The sequence below is a fragment of the Phacochoerus africanus genome, chromosome 8, assembly GCF_016906955.1.
Source record: "Phacochoerus africanus isolate WHEZ1 chromosome 8, ROS_Pafr_v1, whole genome shotgun sequence".
In the NCBI taxonomy this organism is placed as follows: domain Eukaryota; kingdom Metazoa; phylum Chordata; class Mammalia; order Artiodactyla; family Suidae; genus Phacochoerus; species Phacochoerus africanus.
This window is the reverse complement of record NC_062551.1, coordinates 63,523,493-63,544,020: the sequence shown is the minus strand read 5'-3', so window position 1 is coordinate 63,544,020 and position 20,528 is coordinate 63,523,493. Positions and strand designations below refer to the sequence as shown.

Sequence of the window (20,528 nt, the reverse complement as noted above, 5' to 3'; positions counted from 1 at the left end):
GCTGTAGCTCCAGTGGGACCCCTAGCCTGGGAACCTCCCTATGCTGCGGGTGCGGCCCTAAAAAAAAAAAAAAAAATGAATTTGGTTGTCCTGATTCCGGACCTGGAGGTTAGCACTAGGAATTGTTTGGCTTGAAAACAGAGTATATGTTTAGCACTCTCTAGAAGAAAAATTTGCTGGGCTCACCATTTGGTGCTTTCTAGGCATTTCTTTCTGCTGGCCCTGCTCCTCCTAGGCTATTAGAAAGACAGAGCAAGCTGCATGTGCCAGTGTGGGAAGGTGCCAGAGCCTGGCTGCGCCTGGTTCTGGGGGTCTTGGGGCGCCGTGCTGGAATGGTTAGGTAGGACCGTCTGCAGGCCTGGGGCATGTGTGGGTTTGGGCTCTCTGTTCCGTGTGCCCTGGGCCACAGAGTGGAAGGTTGCCTGGACAGTCCACATGGACCTGGACTCGGGGGCGGCGGGGGGGGGGGGGGGGGGAGAGACGAGAGCTCCATCCTCTCACTGTCTGCTTTTGCCTCTGCCAGCCGAGCGAGGCTCCTGAAGCTGTGGCCTGCGGGACTGGGAGGGGGTGTACCTGCTGCACACTGACTGCCCTCTCTCCCCCTCTCTGCTAGGACGCTCGGAAAGCATGTGCGGATGCAACTCTCTCTCAGGTAAGCCCCATTGGCACTGTCGCCCGCCTGGCGTAGAGCGTGGGGGCCCAAGCTGCCTACCCAGGGCAGCTCTAGAATGACCTGTGCAAAACCTCCCCTCGAAGGGTCCCCTTCACGAGGCCTTAGCACATTAGGCAGAGCAAGCCGTGGCCTGTTAGGCGCCAGTCTCTCTCAAGCCTTAATTGATGACGCACCGTCACAGAAGACAGGGTTGGAGGTACCGTTGCAGTCGGTACAGGTATCTTGAAGTTTCTCTTAACACGGTTGGCCTCAGAACCTGAGTTTTTCACGTCCAGTCTGGCAGATCCTCAAAAAGGTAAACGTGAGTGAAGAGCCGGCCATGCCACTCCTGGATTCACGCCCAGAGGCGTCGATGGCGGAAGCACACGTAGGCGCTCGCTCCTGCAGCGCAGGCGGGTGGGTGCGCGGCTGTGGTGAGTCCGCTCAGCCGTAGGGGGACCAGCCTGGATGTGGCGCCCCGTGAAGGGCAGTTCCCCGTGTGATGCCGTGTGCGGCGGGGGGTGGGGGGGTGGCTGAGCGTCCAGAGACACAAAGCAGATGCCTGGGGAGGGGACCAGGGAGTGCCCACCCAGCGGGTGTGGGGTCTCCTCTTGGGGCGACGGCAGGGTGTTGCAACTGGATACAGGTGACAGTTGCACAGCATTGCTGACCTGTGTACTTTAAAATGGTGATTTTCACCCCATTGGAGAAACATTTTTTGTCCGAAGAAATGAACAGAAGTGGGAAAGAAAAGTTCTACTCCCACTTCTATTGGGGATGATTACGTTCTTTATGTTGTCTTACTGCCTCAGGAGATATGATTTAATTAGGGTTAAACACTAAGTTAAAGAGAAATTACACTGCATTGAACCACCTCAGTTCGAATTCTCAGATGTGCTTTGGACTGTACCTTTTAAAAAACCATTATTGGGATACACCTATTCTGTGTGTCAGCCCAGGAGGGAACAGCAGGTGCGCCTATAGTTTTGTGTCACAGGCAGCACAGAGCGGAGGCCGCCGTCCTCCAGCTCGGCGCACAGCCTGTGCCAGGGGATGTGGGCCCATGCGGCTCTAACTTGGAGGCAGAGCGGCCCTGCCAGGACTAACTGAGGTGGGAGCAGCGGTTAGGGAGGCGGAGGATGGAGCCCCTGTGGGCTGCCCCGGGGCCTGCTGCTCTGAGGCTGGGGGTCCTGGGGGCCTGGCAAGGCAGCAGGCTTCACGGGGACCTTGAGAGGAAGGCATTCCCTGGCAAAATGGAGCAGAGCGGGCACAGCCAGGCCAGGGCAGCGGTGCCACCCAGTGGGGAGAGGGGGCCTCAGGGAGGGTGTGGCATCACGGAATGTTAACTTGCAGTCACTTTCACTTTAAGATCACAAACAACATCGACCCAGTGGGAAGAATCCAGATGCGCACCAGGAGAACGCTGCGGGGGCACCTGGCCAAGATCTATGCCATGCACTGGGGCACGGATTCCAGGTGCGTGGGCTGGGGCAGAGCGCCTGACACGCTCAAGAATTGTTCTGTTTTCCTAGGGGGATGCTTACCTGAACCCACTTGCCGTGATTTGTAAAGAAAAGCTTGGGCTGGAGTTCCCATCGTGGCACAATGGTTAACGAATCCGACTAGGAACCCTGAAGTTGCGGGTTCGATCCCTGGCCTTGCTCAGTGGGTTAAGGATCCGGCGTGGCCCTGAGCTGTGGTGTAGGTCGCAGATGCGGCTCGTATCCCACGTTGCTGTGGCTCTGGTGTAGGCCGGCAGCTACAGCGCCGATTAGACCCCTAACCTGGGAACCTCCATATGCTGAGGCAAGTGACCCTAGACAGAAAAAAAAACAAGAAGAGAAAAGCTTGGGCAGACGGTCAGGTGTCTGCGCAGGCCAAGCACAGCATTCTCTGCCGGACTTGCGCTTACCAGTCTCGCTGGGACTCCCTATCCACCGTCCATCCACAGGCCTCTCAAGCTCCCGTCAGCTCTGCTCCCTCCCCCACCTGGTCCTGCCAGCTCCACTGCTCAGGCCCCTGTCACCCTGACCTCTCTCTGCCACGGCTCCTCCTCCTTCCAGCCTGTTCCTGTGGTTCTTGGTCCACAACCCATGTCTCCTGGTGCAGGGATCGGCAGCCCTGCTCCATGCCTTGGGGAGGCGTAGAGCAGCGTACCAGGGCAGGCCCAGTCTGCCAGCTGCTGTCCCCAGCTCTCCCCCAGCTGCCTGCCCCAGCCCTTCGCCTTTCTTGCCTTTCTCGCCTCCCTCCTCTCCCCTCCCTCCCTCCTTCTCCCCTCCCCTCCCTCCTCTCTCCTTCACTCCCTTCCTCTCCCCTCCCCTCCCCTCCCTCCTCTGGGTGGCTGTCTCCATCTCTCGCTCACTCACCCCATTGCTCACCAGTCTCCCCTTCTCTGCCCTCCCCATTCTGCACCCATTCCCCTAACCTGCGGCATCACTGAGATGAAATCCATTCAGCTGTGTTCTATTTCTTTCAGGGACTCCTCCGAAGTCTTTTTCTTCCACTTTCCCACCCAAATAAGTAAAATGCTGTGTGACTTTGTGACTGTAACATGTTCTTTCAAATACATGATTCTTCAGATGCCTTTTCTTTTTTTTTATTTCTTTTTTATTTTTTGGTCATGCCTGCATGACCATGTGTAAGCATGTGTAAGTTCTTGGGCCAGGGATTGAATCTGTGCCATAGCAGCGACCCAGGCTGCTGCGTGGCGAAGCCAGATCTTAACCCGCTGTGTGCCACAGGAGAACCCCTCGGTGCCTGCCTTTGAATAGCATTGCTTTCCTGTTTAATTGTCAGAGAGGAATTTTCTGCTTGGTGTTTTCTCTTTGTTCATGAAATTGCCTGCTTTAGAGTGTAAACAGCCAGAGAACAAAAGATTCTATCTTTAGATTGTTCTATACAGTATTCCTTGTAATTCCAAATGCAAATGAGTGCGAACGGAGATCATTCCAACGATGGCAGTCAGCAGAACAAAAGAGGGAAAAAGAAACAAAATGCCTTTACGCCTCAGTCCCCTGGTGAGCAGATAGAGGCTTACCTCTGGGGTTTTTCTCCCTCTGTGGGAACACGGGTGTCCTGGTTAGACAGGGTGGCAGGCAGACAGGGCTGCAGCCAGGTCACCCATGGAGCCCTGTGGCTGTCCTGGCCCCTAAGCAGTGTGCTCTCCTGCAGTAGCTCTAGCCTGGGGAGCAGGGAAGGCTTCCCACGGAGGTGACACACCACCGGTGCCCTGAAAGGGGACCGAAAGCTGCACCCAGGGAACTGAGGCAGGTGTCTGGTCAGAGCTGGCAGAAGGGCTGGCGGCCCCAGGCCACCCAAGTGGCCTGGCCACCACTGCAGGCTGTCTGTTCCATGTGGTTCAGACATGAATTGTGCCTTGAAAGCCCCCTGGTCAGAGGAGCAAACGAAAGGGCATAAACAAGCAGCACCAAGTTCAGGGTGGTGGTCACCATGCACTGAGGGACTCGGGAGACCCTCGGGAGGCAGCGGGGCGGGGCCGGGGGGCCGGGTAGTGGGTGTCTGGTTACTTGGTTGCTGCTCTCCAAAGGCGGCAGTTGTGCCGCCTTTGTAGGAGGGCTCTATTTGAGAATCCCCAACAAGGAACACACAGACCGATACCGGGAAGCACTTCTGTTATCCAGAGGCCATCAGAGACTTGTTTTGTCTAAATAGCCGTGGCTTTCCAGGGAGGTAAATTTTTGCCTCCTTAAAGCCCCAAAAAAGCTTTACAATTTTTGGACGTCCATTTGCTTAAGGCATCTTCATAAACAACCTCTTTTTCATGACTGAAGGGTGTAATGTATGAACGCCAGTTATTTTATCACATGGTGTAATTCGTGGACACTTCAGACTGTTGCGCTGACGAGCAGTCTGTTTCTCAGGACCCTCGGAGACACCGAAGCGGGTCTGTGTCTGCGCCTCGTCAGTGTGTACTGTGTGTACACTTCGTTACCTCCACCCATATGCTGCTGTAACACTCTCGTACTCGTTTTTTTTTCTTTTTGCCTTTTCTAGGGCTGCTCCCACGGCATAGGCATATGGAGGCTCCCAGGCTAGGGGTCGAGTCGGAGCTGTAGCCGCCGGCCTTCACCAGAGCCACAGCAGTGCAGGACCCGAGCCATGTCTGCCACCTACACCGCAGCTCACGGCAACGCCTGGATCCTTAACCCACTGAGCAAGGGTAGGGAGCGAACCCACAACCTCATGGTTCCTAGTTGGATTCGTTAACCACTGCGCCACGATGGGAACTCCCACACTCTCGTACTCTTAAAGTCTCCTTTGTATGGCATTCGAGAGTCTCTCTCGGGTATGTGAGTTCATGTTAAACTTTGTCTCCCCTGTTAATTTTTTTTGAATTTTAATTCTTCTGTTTTGGCTGCTCCTCAGCATATGGAGCTCCCAGGCCAGGGATCAGATCCAGGCCTCAGTTGCAACCTAAGGCACAGCTGTGGCAACACCAGATCCTTCACCCACTCACTATACCAGGCTGGGGATGGAGCCGGCATCCCAGCGCTCCCAAGGGGAACTCCATGTCTCCCCTTTTTAAAGTCTTACTGGAGTCTTATAATCGAGAGCAAATCACAGCTAACCCAGGAGCTTGAAAGCCTCCGTCCTCTGGGCGAGTGAGGGACTTGAAGCCTTCTCACCTGGACCTCTGCTCAAGGCGCCCGGGAGCCCAGGGCTTCGTTCCTGGCTCTCGGCACTGGGTTCGGATGGCGGTAGGTGCTTCGGGATAGCCGAAGGCCCTGGGAAGCAGAAGGAACCCAGTTCTCCCAACGTCGCCCTGCCTGGGATTAAGCGGTGTGTCTTCTCTCACCTTCTGGAGGATCAAGGGGGGCTGCTTAACGCCCTCTAGCCCCTGGTCGAGTCAGCAGATATTAAGCTTTCTGCCCAGGCGATCCCGCAGAGGTGACCCTCCCGAGGATGAGCTTCTCCATGGGGCTCTGACGTGCCGCTGCAGCCACGCCGAGCAGTGCAGAGCCGCAAAGTGAGCCCGATGCCAGGCCGCAGGCACCTTCGACATGCCGGATGTGTTTACAACTGAACCTCGACGCGAGAATCCGCATCCAAAAGCAGCAGGATTGGAGCCGTCCCTTAGTTCTGTGACGAGTTTCAGAACAGGCCGCGCTGAAGCATTTTCAGCCCTAAGCAGCCTCCATGCTGCAAGCGGCAGAACCGAGTAGAGGAAAGGTGGGGGTTGCCAGAGAGTCAGGTGATTTTCCTCCAGGTCTCCATCGGTTCGGGACGCCAGATGTGCTCGTGGCCGAGAGGGCTGACACCGGTGTGTGGGTGGGTGAGCTCTCCGAAGCCAACGCTTTCTGTCTTGTTTACTGTGCTGACCCCTCTGCCTGGGGTCACAGGGAGCCTTCCTGCGGGTCCTCGCCAACTGCGGTCTGGAGAACAGAGGTTCTTGGGCTGTCCTATGAGTAGCTGTGCTCCTCAGGATGTACTCCCACTTGAAATTCCTTTGCCCGTTTGTCAGGCTTTCCTTTGGCGGTTTCCTGCTTAATCCTGTAAATCCGGACGGCACCTTTTCAACACACAGATCTCAAACGTAGGACCGTTGACCAGAGCAAGAAAATGGCATGAGAAACCCAATAGTTCCTGGTCTCTCTGGACCCGGCACAGTCGCGCTTCAGTTTGTCATCTCTGGAAAGCTTTAGGTGGAGAGGGTGCCTCCTTGCTGTTTCTAGTGGGCCTGGGTCCCAGGTTCACTTCAGTTTGGGACACTGTCCTGGGTTGTTGTTTTGCGCATGTGTGTGAGGATTGTCGCAAGGTTTGAGTATCTGAAAACATATTAGTCCTTTTTCTTTAGGCTTTCTGTGTGTCAGAATGGGACAGAAAGCTATAGACTAAGTCTTTTATACCACCACTGGCTCATGAAAGACCTCTGGGGCTCAGACCTGATTGATGGTGAAGAGAAACGGAACGGAAGCAGGTGCGGGAAGTCAGCCTGTCTTTTCTGAGCAAGGAGGGCCTGCGTCCTGGGCGCTGCCAGCAGAGAAGCAGGCTTGAATCTCACTAGGGTTGGTGGGCACATTTGCTTCTAAATGCTTTCGACGTTGGCCTGACAACTGTACCTTCTTTCCCTTACAACTAAGCGTGCTCTGTCTCGAGCAGCTGTCCAGGTGACACGCGTGTCAGTCGCCCCATGTTCAGTCTCCCCTTGGCTCTGTGTGGCTTCCGTGCTGCGGTGCTGACACGCGTGCTCTCTTCTCTCTCCCACAGACTTCTCGTCAGTGCCTCGCAGGACGGGAAGCTGATCATCTGGGACAGCTACACCACCAACAAGGTAGGCCGGCCGCACCCCTGCCCGCAGAGGCAGCCCGGGCTCGCTGCGCAGGACGCGGCGGGCCCGCCAGTGCCGCTGTGGTGTTGAGTCCCAAAGGTCCTGTGGCAGCCGCACGGGGCAGGTGGAGGGAGCCTGGATTCCAGTTTTAGCTCAAGCTGGGAAGGTCTGCGTTTTAGTTGGACATACAAAACGGAGCTTTGCCTCTGGTTACCAGTGTTTCAGGAAGTAACCTAAAAGACATTTCGACGTGTAAATTAAATTCTTTAAAAGAATTAGCCCAAGATTGTATCACACTGAGCGAAAAAAGGACCGCCGTTGGTCTAAACATGTGTAACAGATACAATGCGGTGGTATCTTACTGGAGGATACCCGAGGAGATTCCAGCACTTGCAGCACCTGTCTTAAACACAGGATCGATTACAATAACATCTAGCTCGATTACTTCAGTACAAAAGACTTCATTTTGTAAGTGAATTTTGCGACAGTTTGACAGGCCCGTGAAATGTTTTCCGTTTACTCTGGAGTTTTGATTTGGAGGCTGTGCCACTCTTACTTAAGAGCCTGCTGAATTGTATGCTGTGACTTTCACAAAACGGTAAACGGAAGTGGTGCTCACTGCATTTCTGCTTCAGTTACTACGTTATCTGACTGGCCACACGTATAAATTAGTCTCAGAATAATTTTGGCCAGTTTTGCTGGGTCACCTTCTATGCGATGACAGTTGAAGACCAGCAGCAGAGTCCTAGTGTCAGCCGTGAATGACTGGGGGTGTGTGACCGTGCGCGTGCCCGCATCGTGTGTCTTCTGTCATCTAGGTCCACGCCATCCCTCTGCGCTCCTCATGGGTCATGACATGCGCATATGCGCCTTCTGGGAACTACGTGGCCTGCGGTGGCCTGGATAACATCTGCTCCATTTACAATCTGAAAACTCGCGAAGGGAATGTGCGTGTGAGTCGGGAGCTGGCCGGACACACAGGTGCGTGTGCTCATCCCCAGCCTCCAGGCTGTGGACACGGGGTACGCGGCGTGGTCAGGCACCTCAGGCACTCGCCTCTTCTCGCCAAGCGTTCAGTGAGGTTGGTCCCAGTAACGGCCAGAAACAGTGTGAAAGAGGGAGTCCAAGGCAGGCCTCTGTGCACCTTGACCTGTAAGAAGCCTTTGGATTGAAGTGGCCGTAGCATGTGCTTTCCAAGGATCCCTCGGGCGCTGGGAGCCCCCTGTCTCCCTGCTCACAAAGTGTAGTTCCCCCTGTCCTCTTATCCTAAACCGGCTCGCATCTTGAGTCCCGTTCCACGAGAATTTCCTAACCTAAACACACATGTACACACATGCACGCATCTATCCACAAACATCCTGATTTTTTTTTTTGGTCTTTTTTTTTTTTTTTTTTTTTTGGTCTTTTTGCCTTTTCTAGGGCCGCTCCCGCGGCATATGGAGGTTCCCAGGCTAGGGGTCAAATCGGAGCTGTAGCCGCTGGCCTTCACCAGAGCCTCAGCAGTGCAGGATCCGAGCCGCGTCTGCGACCTACACCACGGCTCATGGCAGCGCCGGATCCTTAACCCACTGAGCAAGGCCAGGGACCGAACCCGCAACCTCATGGTTCCTAGTCGGATTTGTTAACCACTGCACCACGATGGGAACTCGTGGTCTTTTTTTTGAAGGGCCACACCCTCGGCATATGGAGGTTCCCAGGCTAGGGGTCTCCGCCACAGCCACAGCCATGCAGGATCCCAGCCACATCTGCGACCTACCTCACAGCTCACGGCAGCAGGGACGGGGATCTCACTGAGCAGGGACAGGGATGAAACCTGCGTCCTCATGGAGACCAGTCGCATTCTTCCTGCTGAGCCGTGACGGAGCTTCCGCCCTTGTGATCATGTGAGACCTCCTCCCCCCAAGGACTCAGGAGAGAGCCCGGGACTGACGCCTGTAGACAGCGTCAGCTCGGCCCGGGGCTGTCATTCCACCGGGCGTCCCTGTGGTAGTTACTGTCAGTCACAAAAGACGTAGGCTTTCTGAAGAAAACAGGTCTCCTCTGATGCTTTGCTTCTGTGGCTTTGCTCTCAGTTCAGATTATTACCCCTGCTGGGCTCCTGCGCGCCGCACGCTCCTGAGGGGTCATCTCGTTAGCAGTGCTTTTGGCCCCGACAGGTGGTCTCTTCAGCTCGTCTTCGCCAGTGAAAGAGTCTGCCCTGGAGGTCCTGCTGCAGCGCAGCGGGATCGCTGGGACGCGGCCTTGACCCCTGGCCAGCGTGGCTGCAGCTGCAGCTGCAGTGTGGGTCACGGCTGTGGCTTGGATCTGATCCCTAGCCCAGGAACTCCACATGCTGCAAGTGTGGCCAAAAAAAAGGAGGGGAAAAAAGTCTAGGCATTCCCGTCGCAGCTCAACGGTAACAAACCTGAGTAGTGTCCATGAGGACATGAGTTCAGTCCCTGGCCTCGCTCAGAGGGTTAAGGATCTGGCATTGCCGGGAGCTGTGGTGCAGCTCACAGATGCAGCTTGGATCCCTCGTTGCTGTGGCTCTGGTGTAGGCTGGCAGCTACAGGGCCAATTCAACCCCTAGCCCGGGAACCTCCGTATGCTGCAGGTGTGGCCCCTAAAAAAAAAAATCTGTCCTTTGTCCTTTTAAAGGTAGACTCTGTATTTCATGACTTCTGTCCCACATTATTTCCTGCCTTCTGCTTACTCTAGGGTCACTTCCTTGTAATTTTCTAGGTTTTTAGAAGGCCTTGGGCCATCCTTCTTTTTCAGATGCATGTGCTCAAAGCTATAAATTGCCCTCCAAGTGTGGCTTTAGCCATGTTATTATCACTCAGTGTGAAACATTCCTAATCCCTTTTGGTCATTTAAGCGTTGCTTAATTTTCAGGTAGCTGAAGTTTTCATAGGTAACTTGCTACTGATTTCTAACTAAGTGCCGTCCTGTTCAGAGCACGTGTCTTTAACCTACCTGGGGACTTCCTTTCGGGGGAGCAAGTGGTCCAACAGCCACAGGCTGCGTGCAGGAGCCAGGCTGCCGGGCAGGTTCTCAGCGTGGTCGTCAGGATTTGCCGCTGGGGTCTTCTTTGGCTTCGTTTTATTTCTGTCCGTTGCTGAGGCGGGGCGGTTAAGGTCCCTGAGGATATGGCGTTCTCCCTTTCTCCCTCAGTTCTGGGAATCCGTGCCTCGTGTGTTTTGAGCTCTGTGAGCGCACGCGTGTGTGCGCGTGGCTGTCCTGTCTTCCGGAGGTGCTGACCCTTTCTTCGCAGTGCGGAACCTCTGCTGGAAGCTGGCTTTACCTGATGTTCTTGCGGCCGCTGCAGCCTTCTTATGCTTAGTGCCTGCATAGTTTCCTCTTTCCCGTCCGTTTCCTTTCAACTTAACTGTAGTTAGAAGTAGCGTCCCTTAGAGACAGCATACAGTTGGCTCCTGCTGTTTATCCATTCTCAGTGTCTCTGCCCTGCAAGTGTGTGGGTTCATTTCTGCTCCCCGCCGTGTGGGGACAGTGGGTTTAGCTCCCTCACCTGTGACGTGCTCTCCTTTCCTGCCGCCTCTCGGGTTGCCTGATGGTGTAGAATTTTAGTTTTCTCTCTTGGATTGTTTGGGTTACCTTCTGGCAGTGGTTTTTCGTGGCTTATGTGAGGATTGCCCTGTACATCCGTACCCTTCTCACGGTGCACTTGGAGGTAATATCGTATCTATTTACATAAGATGCAACCCCTGTGCAGCCGTAAATGCCCATTTTCTGCCCTTCCTCATTCTTGACGAGGTTTTCATAGCTCTTGCATCTGTGTGTGTTTAAAGCTCTCACAACATACTGTTATTTTCTGAAAGCGTCTCAGATCCTGAAGAAATGTGCCCAGGCTTTTGCACTTCCTCGGACCTCGAGCACCCCTCGTGCGCACCCTTCTCCTCCCAAAGACACGAGCTTTCCTTTGGGGCCTCCCAGTCCTCATCGTGGCTGCACGTCTGCTTGCAGTGGGCCCTCTGTCCCCTTTATCTGGAAAGGTCGATTCTTCTTCCTTTTTTTTTTGTCTTTTCCAGGGCTGCTCCCGTGGTATATGCAGGTTCCCAGGCTAGGGGTCGAATTGGAGCTGTAGCCACCGGCAACGCGGGATCCGAGCGCATCTGCAACCTACAGCACAGCTCACGGCAACGCCGGATCGTTAACCCACTGAGCGAGGCCAGGGATCGAACCCGCAACCTCATGGTTCCTAGTCGGATTTGTTAACCACTGCGCCACGACGGGAACTCCGACGTCTAGGACTTTGGAATGGGAATCCTGGACTTGGTGAGCCAGGTGCTGGGCAGGCTCCTGAAGAAGCGGCGCTTTGTCCCGCCAGGCAGCCAGGCCAGTGGCCCTGCTGTCTTGACCGCGTGCTTTAGACAGATACATGGGCAGTCGGCTGTGTGGTTTTTAGGGCCTCCTGTGGCTTTCGCCTTTCGAGGTTTCTTCTTTCACTTTCTCGCTGTGCTTGCCCAGAGGCCTCTTTCCTGGCTCTTCAAGAAGCTGGGGCCACAGACCTGACTTGTGAGTGTGGCCCTGTGGTGGCCGGTTGCCACGGGCGGGCCCTGCCCCAGAAAAAGACCCCCCGAGCACCTTTCTTGGCTTCCGCGTACAGGCTCCTTCCAGGCTGTCTGCTTCCAGCACTTTGGCATTTGGCCTCGAGTTGGTGCCCAGCTTATGGTTGTTGCTGTGAGAAGGTTGCTTCCCGGGGCAGGACGTGCTGCCCCCTGTGGGAACCCAGCTGGGAGCCGACCTCATGACCCCGGGGGTTTCAGGAACCACCGAATGTAGCATCAGTGAATTATTTACCACCAGAGACTGTGTATGGGCTTCCTTTTTTTTTTTTTTTTTGGTCTTTCTGCCTTTTCTAGGGCCCCTTCCTCGGCATATGAAAGTTCCCAGGCTAGGGGTCTAATTGGAACTGTGGCCGCCGGTCTACACCACAGCCGTGGCAACGAGGGATCCGAGCCGCATCTGCAACCCAAACCACAGCTCACGGCAACGCCCGATCCTTAACCCACTGAGTGAGGCCAGGGACCGAACCCGCAACCTCATGGTTCCTAGTTGGATCTGTTAACTGCTGAGCCATGACGGGGACTCCTGGGCTTCCTTTTTTTTTTTTTTGTCTTTTGTCTTTTGTCTTTTTTGTTGTTGTTGTTATTTCTTGGGCCGCTCCCACGGCATATGGAGGTTCCCAGGCTAGGGGTTGAATCGGAGCTGTAGCCACCGGCCTATGCCAGAGCCACAGCAAGGCGGGATCCGAGCCGCGTCTGCAACCTACACCACAGCTCACGGCAACGCCGGATCGTTAACCCACTGAACAAGGGCAGGGACCGAACCCGCAACCTCATGGTTCCTAGTCGGATTCGTTAACCACTGCGCCACGACGGGAACTCCCTGGGCTTCCATTTTTAATTGAAATTTTTAAAATTTTACTTCCTTCGCGTATCAGGAGATTTAACTTCTTGGGAGTTAAGAGATGGTGTTTTTGTTAAACATGTGGCCTAGCAGAACTATTTGTGCCTTTCTTTGTATATGGCACATGATTTTTAGCTTCAGGTCAGCAAGAGGTCAAATCTGATCTGCTCACAGTAGCCTCACAATAGTCAGGAATAAAGGCGTGAACGCGGAGTGGGTCCCGCAGACCTGAGGAGCCGCCGTCTGCCGCTCGTCGCAGGCCTCACAGGCGTCGCCGTGAGCTGTGGTGTGGGTCGCAGACACGGCTCAGATCTGGCATTTGCTGTGGCTGTGGTGTAGGCAGGTGGCTGCAGCTCTGATTGGACCCCTAGCCTGGAAACCTCCACATGCCGTGGGTGTAGCCCCAGTAAGAAGAATAAAAAAGTAGTGTAGTGTTTGGGGAGTTCCTGTGGTGGCACAGCGGAAGTGAGTCCGACTAGTATCCGTGGGGATGCGATTTCCATCCCTGGCCTCACCCAGGGGGTTAAGGATCTGGTGTCGCCGTGAGCTGTGGCGTAGGTCGCAGGCGTGGCTCAGATCTGGCGTTACTGCAGCAGCTATGGCTCCGGTTGAACCCCTGGCCTGGGAACCTCCATATGCCTCGGGCGCGGCCCTAAAAAAAAAAGTAGTGTTTGGATACAGTTGCCCCCTCAACCATCGGAGATTTGACCGGATCGATGCACTTCCTTGTGGGTTTTTGTCAATAAATGTAATAGTCCAGGAACCGTGCTTGTGGGGCATCAGCACCTCTGCCCACCCCCAGCATTGCTGGTTTTGAATGCGCCCGGCTCGGGTTCCCGGGAGGCAGCCTTGAGCAATGCTGAGAGCCGGCGCACGGGGCACAGGCTCGCCCACATGTCCCTTGAGTCCTGTGGCCTCGACACGGCCTCCAGGAAGCGCTTGGCCCCATGTCCTCTTCTAGGCACGAGTGGGTGTTTAGAAACGGTCGTCTCTCCGTGTTTTCTGTGGGAGACACAGTAGAGTGACGAGCGCGACAGATGCCTTTTTCTCCTGTGTCCTTACGTTTTCCACGTCAGCACCCTTTCCCGGGTGTCCTCTGTGTGTGCGTTTTATTTGGATTCACACAGTGTCGCACGCGGCTCAGGTGTGGCCTGGAAAGAGAGGTTTCTTAGCAGACCTGGCAGGTGTGCCTTTCCCTGGCAGGAGCCCGGCCAGCAGAGGTCAGGGGCTGCTTTGCCACTGTCACCCACCTCCTGGGGACAAGTTTGCTTGCCTCGCATTTGGAGCTGTCAGGGTCCCTCAGACTGGGGCAGAAGCTGCCGGCTGATTAAGTAGCAGTCACGTGTAGGCAGTGCAGAGTGTGGCCCTTCCTGATTCCAGAGGCTGACCAGGCTGGGCATCCTGCCCTCAGGGCCTCCCTCGTTCTCAGTGGGCTGGGTGGGGGCGCTCAGGCCACCAGCCTATGTCCTTGCTGACTCCTTCGCCTCAGTGCTGCCCATGGAAAACAACCCAGTGGGTCTCTGGCTCTGGCTGTGCCTTCCTGGAGGTTGAGGCCCCTGCAGCCCCGTCTCTGTGCCTCCCGGACGCAGACAGGCCTGCTCCCCATTCTCACCCTCCCCCATTGGAGGGGTCCAGGAGGCGGAGGTGCCCCTTCCGCCCACATGTCCAAGGGGTCAGAGTGCTGCCCCATTGGGGCGCGAGGGTGGAGGACAGGAGGGCGGGGGCTTGCTGCCCGCACCTGTGCACTGAGCTGTGTAGTGCTGTGCCAGGGCTGCGCTCACGGTCTCCCCCTCCAGCCGGAGGTCCAGTCCTCAGATGGGGGTGCACCTGCCTCTCCAGGCTCTGACTCTTACCTCGCATTGTGTATTGACTCTGCTCCTCTGTTACTCTTCTCTGTGCAGGGCCAGGGCCAGGCAGCGGCTGACCAGGCATTTGTCATCCCCTGGCCGTGAGGCTTCTAGCACATGCTCTCTGCCAACTTATTTCCTTTTTTCTTTTTATTTTTCAGGGCCGCACCCGCAGCATATGGAGGTTCCCTGGCTAGGGGTTGAATCAGAGCTACAGCTGTCGGCCTACACCACAGCCACAGCCACATGGAATCCGAGCTGCTTCTGTGACCTACACCACAGCTCACAGCACCGCTGGATCCTTAACGCACTGAGCAAGGCCAGGGATTAAATCTGTGTCTTTATGGATCCTAGTCGGGTTCCTTACCCCTGAGCTACAAGCGTCGCGGGCTGGCAGGCTGGGTCGTCACGTGGATCTCTTTTCCAGGTTACCTGTCCTGTTGCCGTTTCCTGGATGACAATCAGATTGTCACCAGCTCTGGAGACACCACCTGGTGAGTACATGGGCACCTTCTCTGCCTCCCCCGTAGCTCCAGGAGACTCAGACACGGGTGGCAGTGAGTGTCGGGTGAGTTTCTGATGCTCTGTGTAGATCCTCAAGTCGAAGGTCTGTTCTCAAGAGCAGAGGACTGATTTGTGGTGGATGTGGCGCCGTGAGCTTTGTTTCCTCCCGCATGTTTTACTGTGGAGGCAAAACGCTCAGGAGCCCACCTGGAGTGGGGGTGCTGTCCTCCTCGCTGGGGACTCAGCGCACAGCTTAAAAATAACAGGTGTGGAATGCCCAGCGTGGCGCAGTGGTTGGCGAACCCGACTAGGAACCATGGGGTTGCAGGTTCCATCCCTGGCCTCGCTCAGTGGGTTAAGGATCTGGCGTTGCCGTGAGCTGTGGTGTAGGGCAAAGATGCGGCTTGGATCCCACTTTTCTGTGGCTGTGGTGTAGGCCGGCAGCTGGGGCTCCGATTCGATCCCCAGCCTGGGAACCTCCATGTGCCATGGGTACGGCCCTAAAAAGACAAAAAAAAAGGAACAGGTGTCACAATTTCTAGTGAATTCCATCAGACTTCTTAAGTTTTAGAGTTCCACCTTTGTTGATAAAAGACCACTAAATAAACTCAGTACTGGAGTTCCCTTGTGGCACAGCAGGTTAAGGATCTGGTAGTGTCACTGCAGCGGCTCGGGTCACTGCTGTGGCGTGTGTTGGATCCCTGGTCCAGGAACCTCTAACACGCCAAGGGCGTGGCCAAAAGTAAATAAATTCAGTACTGTTTTCACTTGTGGCACCAGAGTATCTCATTTTAAATGATCATATGGTTGAGCCACTTTAGGCTTAAACTGTCCTTGTGGGGTTTTCTGGTCTTGAGGCCTGATGTGGTGGCCAGGAGCCAGGAGGCCACATGGGGACGGATAGTCCCCAGCCCAGGCCCTGTCGCCCTTCTCCAGGTGGTCCTGTCTTGTAAGGTGTCCTCTCTCTGTGTGTGCTTCGGTTCACAGAAGATTTATAATCTACCTGGACTGTCAGTTGGGGAAGGATTTCTTTATTAGCAGATATTTCTAAAAGCCTTTTCCTTCATGAGTGATGGTTTCCAGGCCCTGGGGAGAGGATCCTGGCACCCTTGCATCTGGATTGCCAGGCTGCGGCTCGCTTTCTGCCTCTGCTCCCGGCAGTGCCGCTCTTTGCAAGTTGAAGCGCAGTGTCAGCGCACCGCACCCCCGCTGCTGCCTCCTGTCACCTCTCACGCCCCAGTGGCTGCACATGCTGAGGCCACGGGCTACCAGCCTTGCTCTGAACTCTTGTTTACCGGGCACGTCTGCATGTCCTAGCCTGTGGGACCCAGAGGGCACAGAGCTGGCAGCAGCACATAGAACCCGTTTTCTGCCCAGCCTGGGGCGCTAGCTCCTCGCGGCCCCTTGCCAGCCCCTCCTTTGTTGGTGGTGCAGCGGGCGTAGACCTCACCACGACGGTAAAGCTGTGGCTGTGCCCTGGTTGGTGCTGTGTGCGCTTGCGTTGCAATAACCCTGCCAAACAAAGTCCAGTTACCGAATGTCCCTCTGCCTGAAGGAAATTGCAGAGGCCGGCTGGGGTCCTGGGAGTTGGAGGGCAGTGTGCGGGCGGCCGGGCTGAGGAAGTGGGGTGACTGCTGTCATTGCTGTCCCCAGCGCTCTGTGGGATATCGAGACTGGCCAGCAGACGACCACATTCACTGGACACACCGGGGATGTCATGAGCCTTTCTCTCGCTCCGGACACCAGGCTGTTCGTCTCTGGTGCTTGTGACGCTTCAGCCAAACTCTGGGACGTGCGAGAAGGGATGTGCCGGCAGACCTTCACCGGCCACGAGTCCGACATCAACGCCATCTGCGTGAGTCCGGGTCCACGGTGAGGGCCGGGGCCCCCGCCAGCTCGTAGCAAGTTCGAGGGCTCCTTGTGAGCCGCAGGACGCGCCGCCAGACTGTCAGGTGCTTCCGGGGTTAGAGGGGCTCCTTTTCTCAGCAAACATGTCTACTTTCCAAAAACTCCCTGTGGCCAACTTAGACATGACCGGATCTGTCCTGCCACGCTGTGCCCGTGCATGGACGGCTCCCCTCCCCGGCCTGGACAGTGCATCTGCTGCGCGGCCTCTCCTGGCCTCGAGGGGAGCCAGGCCTGTGGGCACAGCGCTGTCAGCAGCCCTCGTTGCGCGGTGGCGGTTGGGGCGTCGCCGTCAAAGGAGCCTCCCTCCTGGCCCCTAACCGAGGGGCCTGGTGGTCGGCCTTCCTCCCTGAGGTCAGACAGCCCGCCTGTGGTGCCCGCGGAGGCCCGGCCCTCAGGGACAAGTGCAGTCTTCCTGTGCCCTCCGAGAAAACGAGGGATGGTGGGCGGTGGGCTTGGGGAGGGAGGCACACCTGCCCACCTCTCTGTGCAGGTCCCTGCCCTGGGCCTGCCTGCCCGCGGGACCCAGCCCTGCCTCCGGGCTCGCCCGGCGTGCGCGTGACCACTGTCGGTGTGTGCGTTCTCCGCAGTTCTTTCCCAACGGCAACGCCTTTGCCACTGGCTCGGACGACGCCACCTGCAGGCTGTTCGACCTCCGCGCGGATCAGGAGCTCATGACCTACTCCCACGACAACATCATCTGCGGGATCACCTCCGTCTCCTTCTCCAAGAGCGGGCGCCTCCTCCTCGCCGGGTACGACGACTTCAACTGCAACGTCTGGGATGCCCTCAAGGCCGACAGGGCAGGTAGGTGGCTGCTGGGGCCTCCCCGGCCTCCGGGGCACTCAGGCGGGGTCTCCCGGAGGCACAGGACCTCCTGACACGTGGCCGGCAGAGGGGTGGTGGCAAGGCCAGCCTTGCTCCCTCCCTCCCGTCGTTCATGTTGGGGCACGAATCCAGGCAGGCTTCCCCCGCCGTGCCCGCCAAGCAGAGCCCAGGAGAGGCAGGCGGGGGGCCGTTGAGGCGTGTATTCGGGGGCAGGTTGTGCGGAAGGTGGTCCCAGGGCTGAGGAGGGACCCTGGGGCCGGAAGTCGAATGGCGGCTCTTAGCTGGCAGTGCTTGCAAGGGTGGAGGGCCAGAGCGGGGCTCCCACCTGTGGCTGCCCCTCTGTGTCGAGCCCCCACCAGTCCCCCAGCCCCTGCACCGACACTGGTGAGTGTGCGAGGTGGGCAGAGCCCCCTGAGGTTCCAGGCCTCAGGTCCCCTGCCCAGGTGAGTACCCACCAGGCCGCCGCGCGCTCGACTGCTGGCCCGTCTCACGTTGGGGTTGCCGTGGGCATCACTCTCGCCTGATGCTCCCCCGAGATGGGGCGGTGTGGATTTTTTCTCTTGTGCTTCTGCTGTTTTTATTGAAGCTGTTGACTGCTGTGAGTGCTCAGGAGTCCGCGCAGGAGGCCCTGGGCTCTGGGACTGTCTGTGCCTTTCAGTCGTGTGGTCACACACACACTCCCAGCCGCTCTGCCCTGTCTTCTCCCTTCTGTCTGAGGGCTTCCCCGGCCCTGGGCGCGTCCCCCCCCCCTCCCCCCGTGCGAGAGGAGCACAGCGCCGGCCTCGCTGGCCTTGGCGGGAGCTGCAGGGGGTGCCCTGTCCCTCCCCACCCGCCTCACCAGGCTTTCTCCGTCCTCATGTCCTTGCCCGGCCACTGCGCACTGCAGACTGGCCCTGGGGGCTCTGGGGCTGCCACCCCGGGCCCTCGGGCGACTGCTGGGGTTTGCTCTCAGGTGTCTTGGCTGGGCATGACAACCGCGTCAGCTGCCTGGGGGTGACGGACGACGGGATGGCCGTGGCGACGGGATCCTGGGACAGCTTCCTCAAGATCTGGAACTAACGCCAGCAGGTACCACGCGGCCAGGCGCTCTCTGCACACGGCTCTTTGTTTCTCGTGAGCCGGTGCAGTCGGGGTTCAGGGTTCCTCGATGAGCTCTGATGTGGGGGTTTTGGAATCCGATGCGGGGTGAGGGCAGCATTCAGAGCTGTGGTGAGGACAGAGCTGCAAGTGGGGGTCTGTTTCTTTTCACATCTCTAACTCTGTTTAAAGCAGCAGGTGGACGCCGCGGGGACTGGGAGGCCCTTCCAGCCTGGGAGCGTCACGGTGATAGCATTTCCCACCCACCCACTAACGCGGACGCCCTGCACCCCCTCCGGACTTCCAAAGGGCAAGATCTTCTCCCTTCACTATTGCCGAAACCAAGAGCACAATTCCCACTGAGAGCAGAGCCTCCGTGCTGTAAACTAAGCAAATCGTGTGCATTCCTGCGGGACCACTGTTCTTGTTTCTTCTTGTTCCTTTGTTTTTTTTTTTGTCCTGAATGAATTGAAAAGGAAATACAATAATAAAAACGTTAACCAGAAGGTAAACTTGAGTGTAATTGTGAGACAGACACACCTTTTCACTCATTTCTTTGGAGTCAAGATGAGTGACCCTGTTTGGTGATGTTTAGGCAGAACCGGCTGGGGCTGCATCTTGTCATGGACTCTGAACTGCAGATGGTGTTTGTAACAGGATTTTGCAAACCTTCGCATTTCTTTCTTAACATGTATTCCTTTCTGTTCCGTAGTTAAACAGAGAAAGAGGGTCTAGTGCAGCCTCTCTGCTGTTGTTAACGATGTACATTTAGTCCCTAGATTTTTTACTTGGCGTCTAGTGTCACGTGATGGTTGCGCACGAACACGGCCGAGGAGGAGGAGGAGGATGCTGAGAAGCCGAGGCTCTCACGCTCTGCGGACGCCCGTCAGGCACCTCTTCGTCCCGCCCAGCCGGCCCGGCCCTCTCTGCCCTCTAGCTCAGCTTTTAGTCTCACCTGGGGTCTCCTGGCGACAGTGGGGGCGTCGAACAGGAGCGCATCATGACCCCGAGTCCCACCGCAGCCATCAGGAGTCTGCCAGAGAGGTGCCCGTCTGTGCTTGGATAGTCGGTCCGTTATCTGTGTATGAAGCAGTGTACAAATTAATGTTTTGAAAATAATGATCTCAAACTTTCTAAGTTAAATTTTAAAAAAGTTGATCGTTTGCCATATTGGGTGGGTTTACTCTTAGAATCGCATGCTGTAGAAATGCTCAAAAGTGCATACAGGACTCAGTCCTTAGATGTTCCTTTTCTTTTAAGAAATAACCTCTTGAAAATTGTAACCGTTGCAGCTCTGTCCACTTAGCGCTGCTCCTCTGTGCACACGCATCGCATCGGAAGCCGTGCAGTTAGCGGCTCCACACGCTCGAGCAGCGGGATAAGTCACTGTTTTCTTTCTTTCTTTAAAAATCAAGTCCTGTTCCAAGCGATTGCTGTCGGATTGGGGCGGAGGGTGCGGGGATCGAGACCTCAGCCTCGCGCTGTGAGTTCTGCACGGCCTGGCTCTCCCTGGGAACCAGCCTCTGGCATCTGAGGCCAACCCTTTCTAACAAGCGGACCTCCCTGGTTTGGGGTCGGGCCCAGGGTTGAGCAGCAGCGTCTGGACAGCGGCCGGCCTCCCCCTGCACCCGAGCGCTCCCGCAGCAGCAGCAGCAGCGGCTTCTCCATCCTGTGTTTGCAACATCCTGTGCAAACTGCTGGCGCGGTTGGCCTGGGCCTGCGGCGGGTGGGACGCGCCCCTCCCCTCTCGGCGCCTCCGTAGAGCTCTCTGCACCCTGCCCTTCTCCTTTTGTATTTAATTTTTAAGTCCGTGTACTGCCAGGAAGCTGGATGCGAGATAGATCCTATATCCAACTGTACTGTTATTTAAGATGTAATAAAGCAGTTTGACATGAGGGACTTTGCTGTGGCTGCTCGTTTGTGGGGCCACTTCGGTTCCTGGAGGTTGTCGCCCTCCCCCGGTGGCCCCGTCCAATCGCGCGGCAGTGCCTCGGCCAGCCCTCCTCTCATCCCACCT

General features: G+C 56.4%; 1 protein-coding gene across 3 annotated transcripts in view; it reads left to right on the top strand.

The window, feature by feature from the left end:
• Positions 1 to 20,406, top strand: part of GNB1 (G protein subunit beta 1) — an 84,376-nt gene extending 63,970 nt beyond the window's left edge. For 2 of the 3 annotated variants that reach the window (XM_047791111.1, XM_047791114.1), the window contains exons 3-11: positions 614 to 652; positions 2,022 to 2,128; positions 6,881 to 6,944; positions 7,760 to 7,922; positions 14,625 to 14,691; positions 16,355 to 16,556; positions 17,197 to 17,413; positions 18,387 to 18,502; positions 18,707 to 20,406. In XM_047791111.1, the coding sequence (XP_047647067.1) occupies positions 614 to 652; positions 2,022 to 2,128; positions 6,881 to 6,944; positions 7,760 to 7,922; positions 14,625 to 14,691; positions 16,355 to 16,556; positions 17,197 to 17,413; positions 18,387 to 18,493 (966 nt within the window). In that variant the 3' untranslated portion in view covers positions 18,494 to 18,502; positions 18,707 to 20,406. Of the gene's footprint in view, positions 1 to 613; positions 653 to 2,021; positions 2,129 to 6,880; positions 6,945 to 7,759; positions 7,923 to 14,624; positions 14,692 to 16,354; positions 16,557 to 17,196; positions 17,414 to 18,386; positions 18,503 to 18,703 lie in introns of all 3 variants that reach the window. The other variant, XM_047791112.1, reaches the window with a different exon arrangement.
• The last annotated feature ends 122 nt before the right edge of the window (positions 20,407 to 20,528 follow it).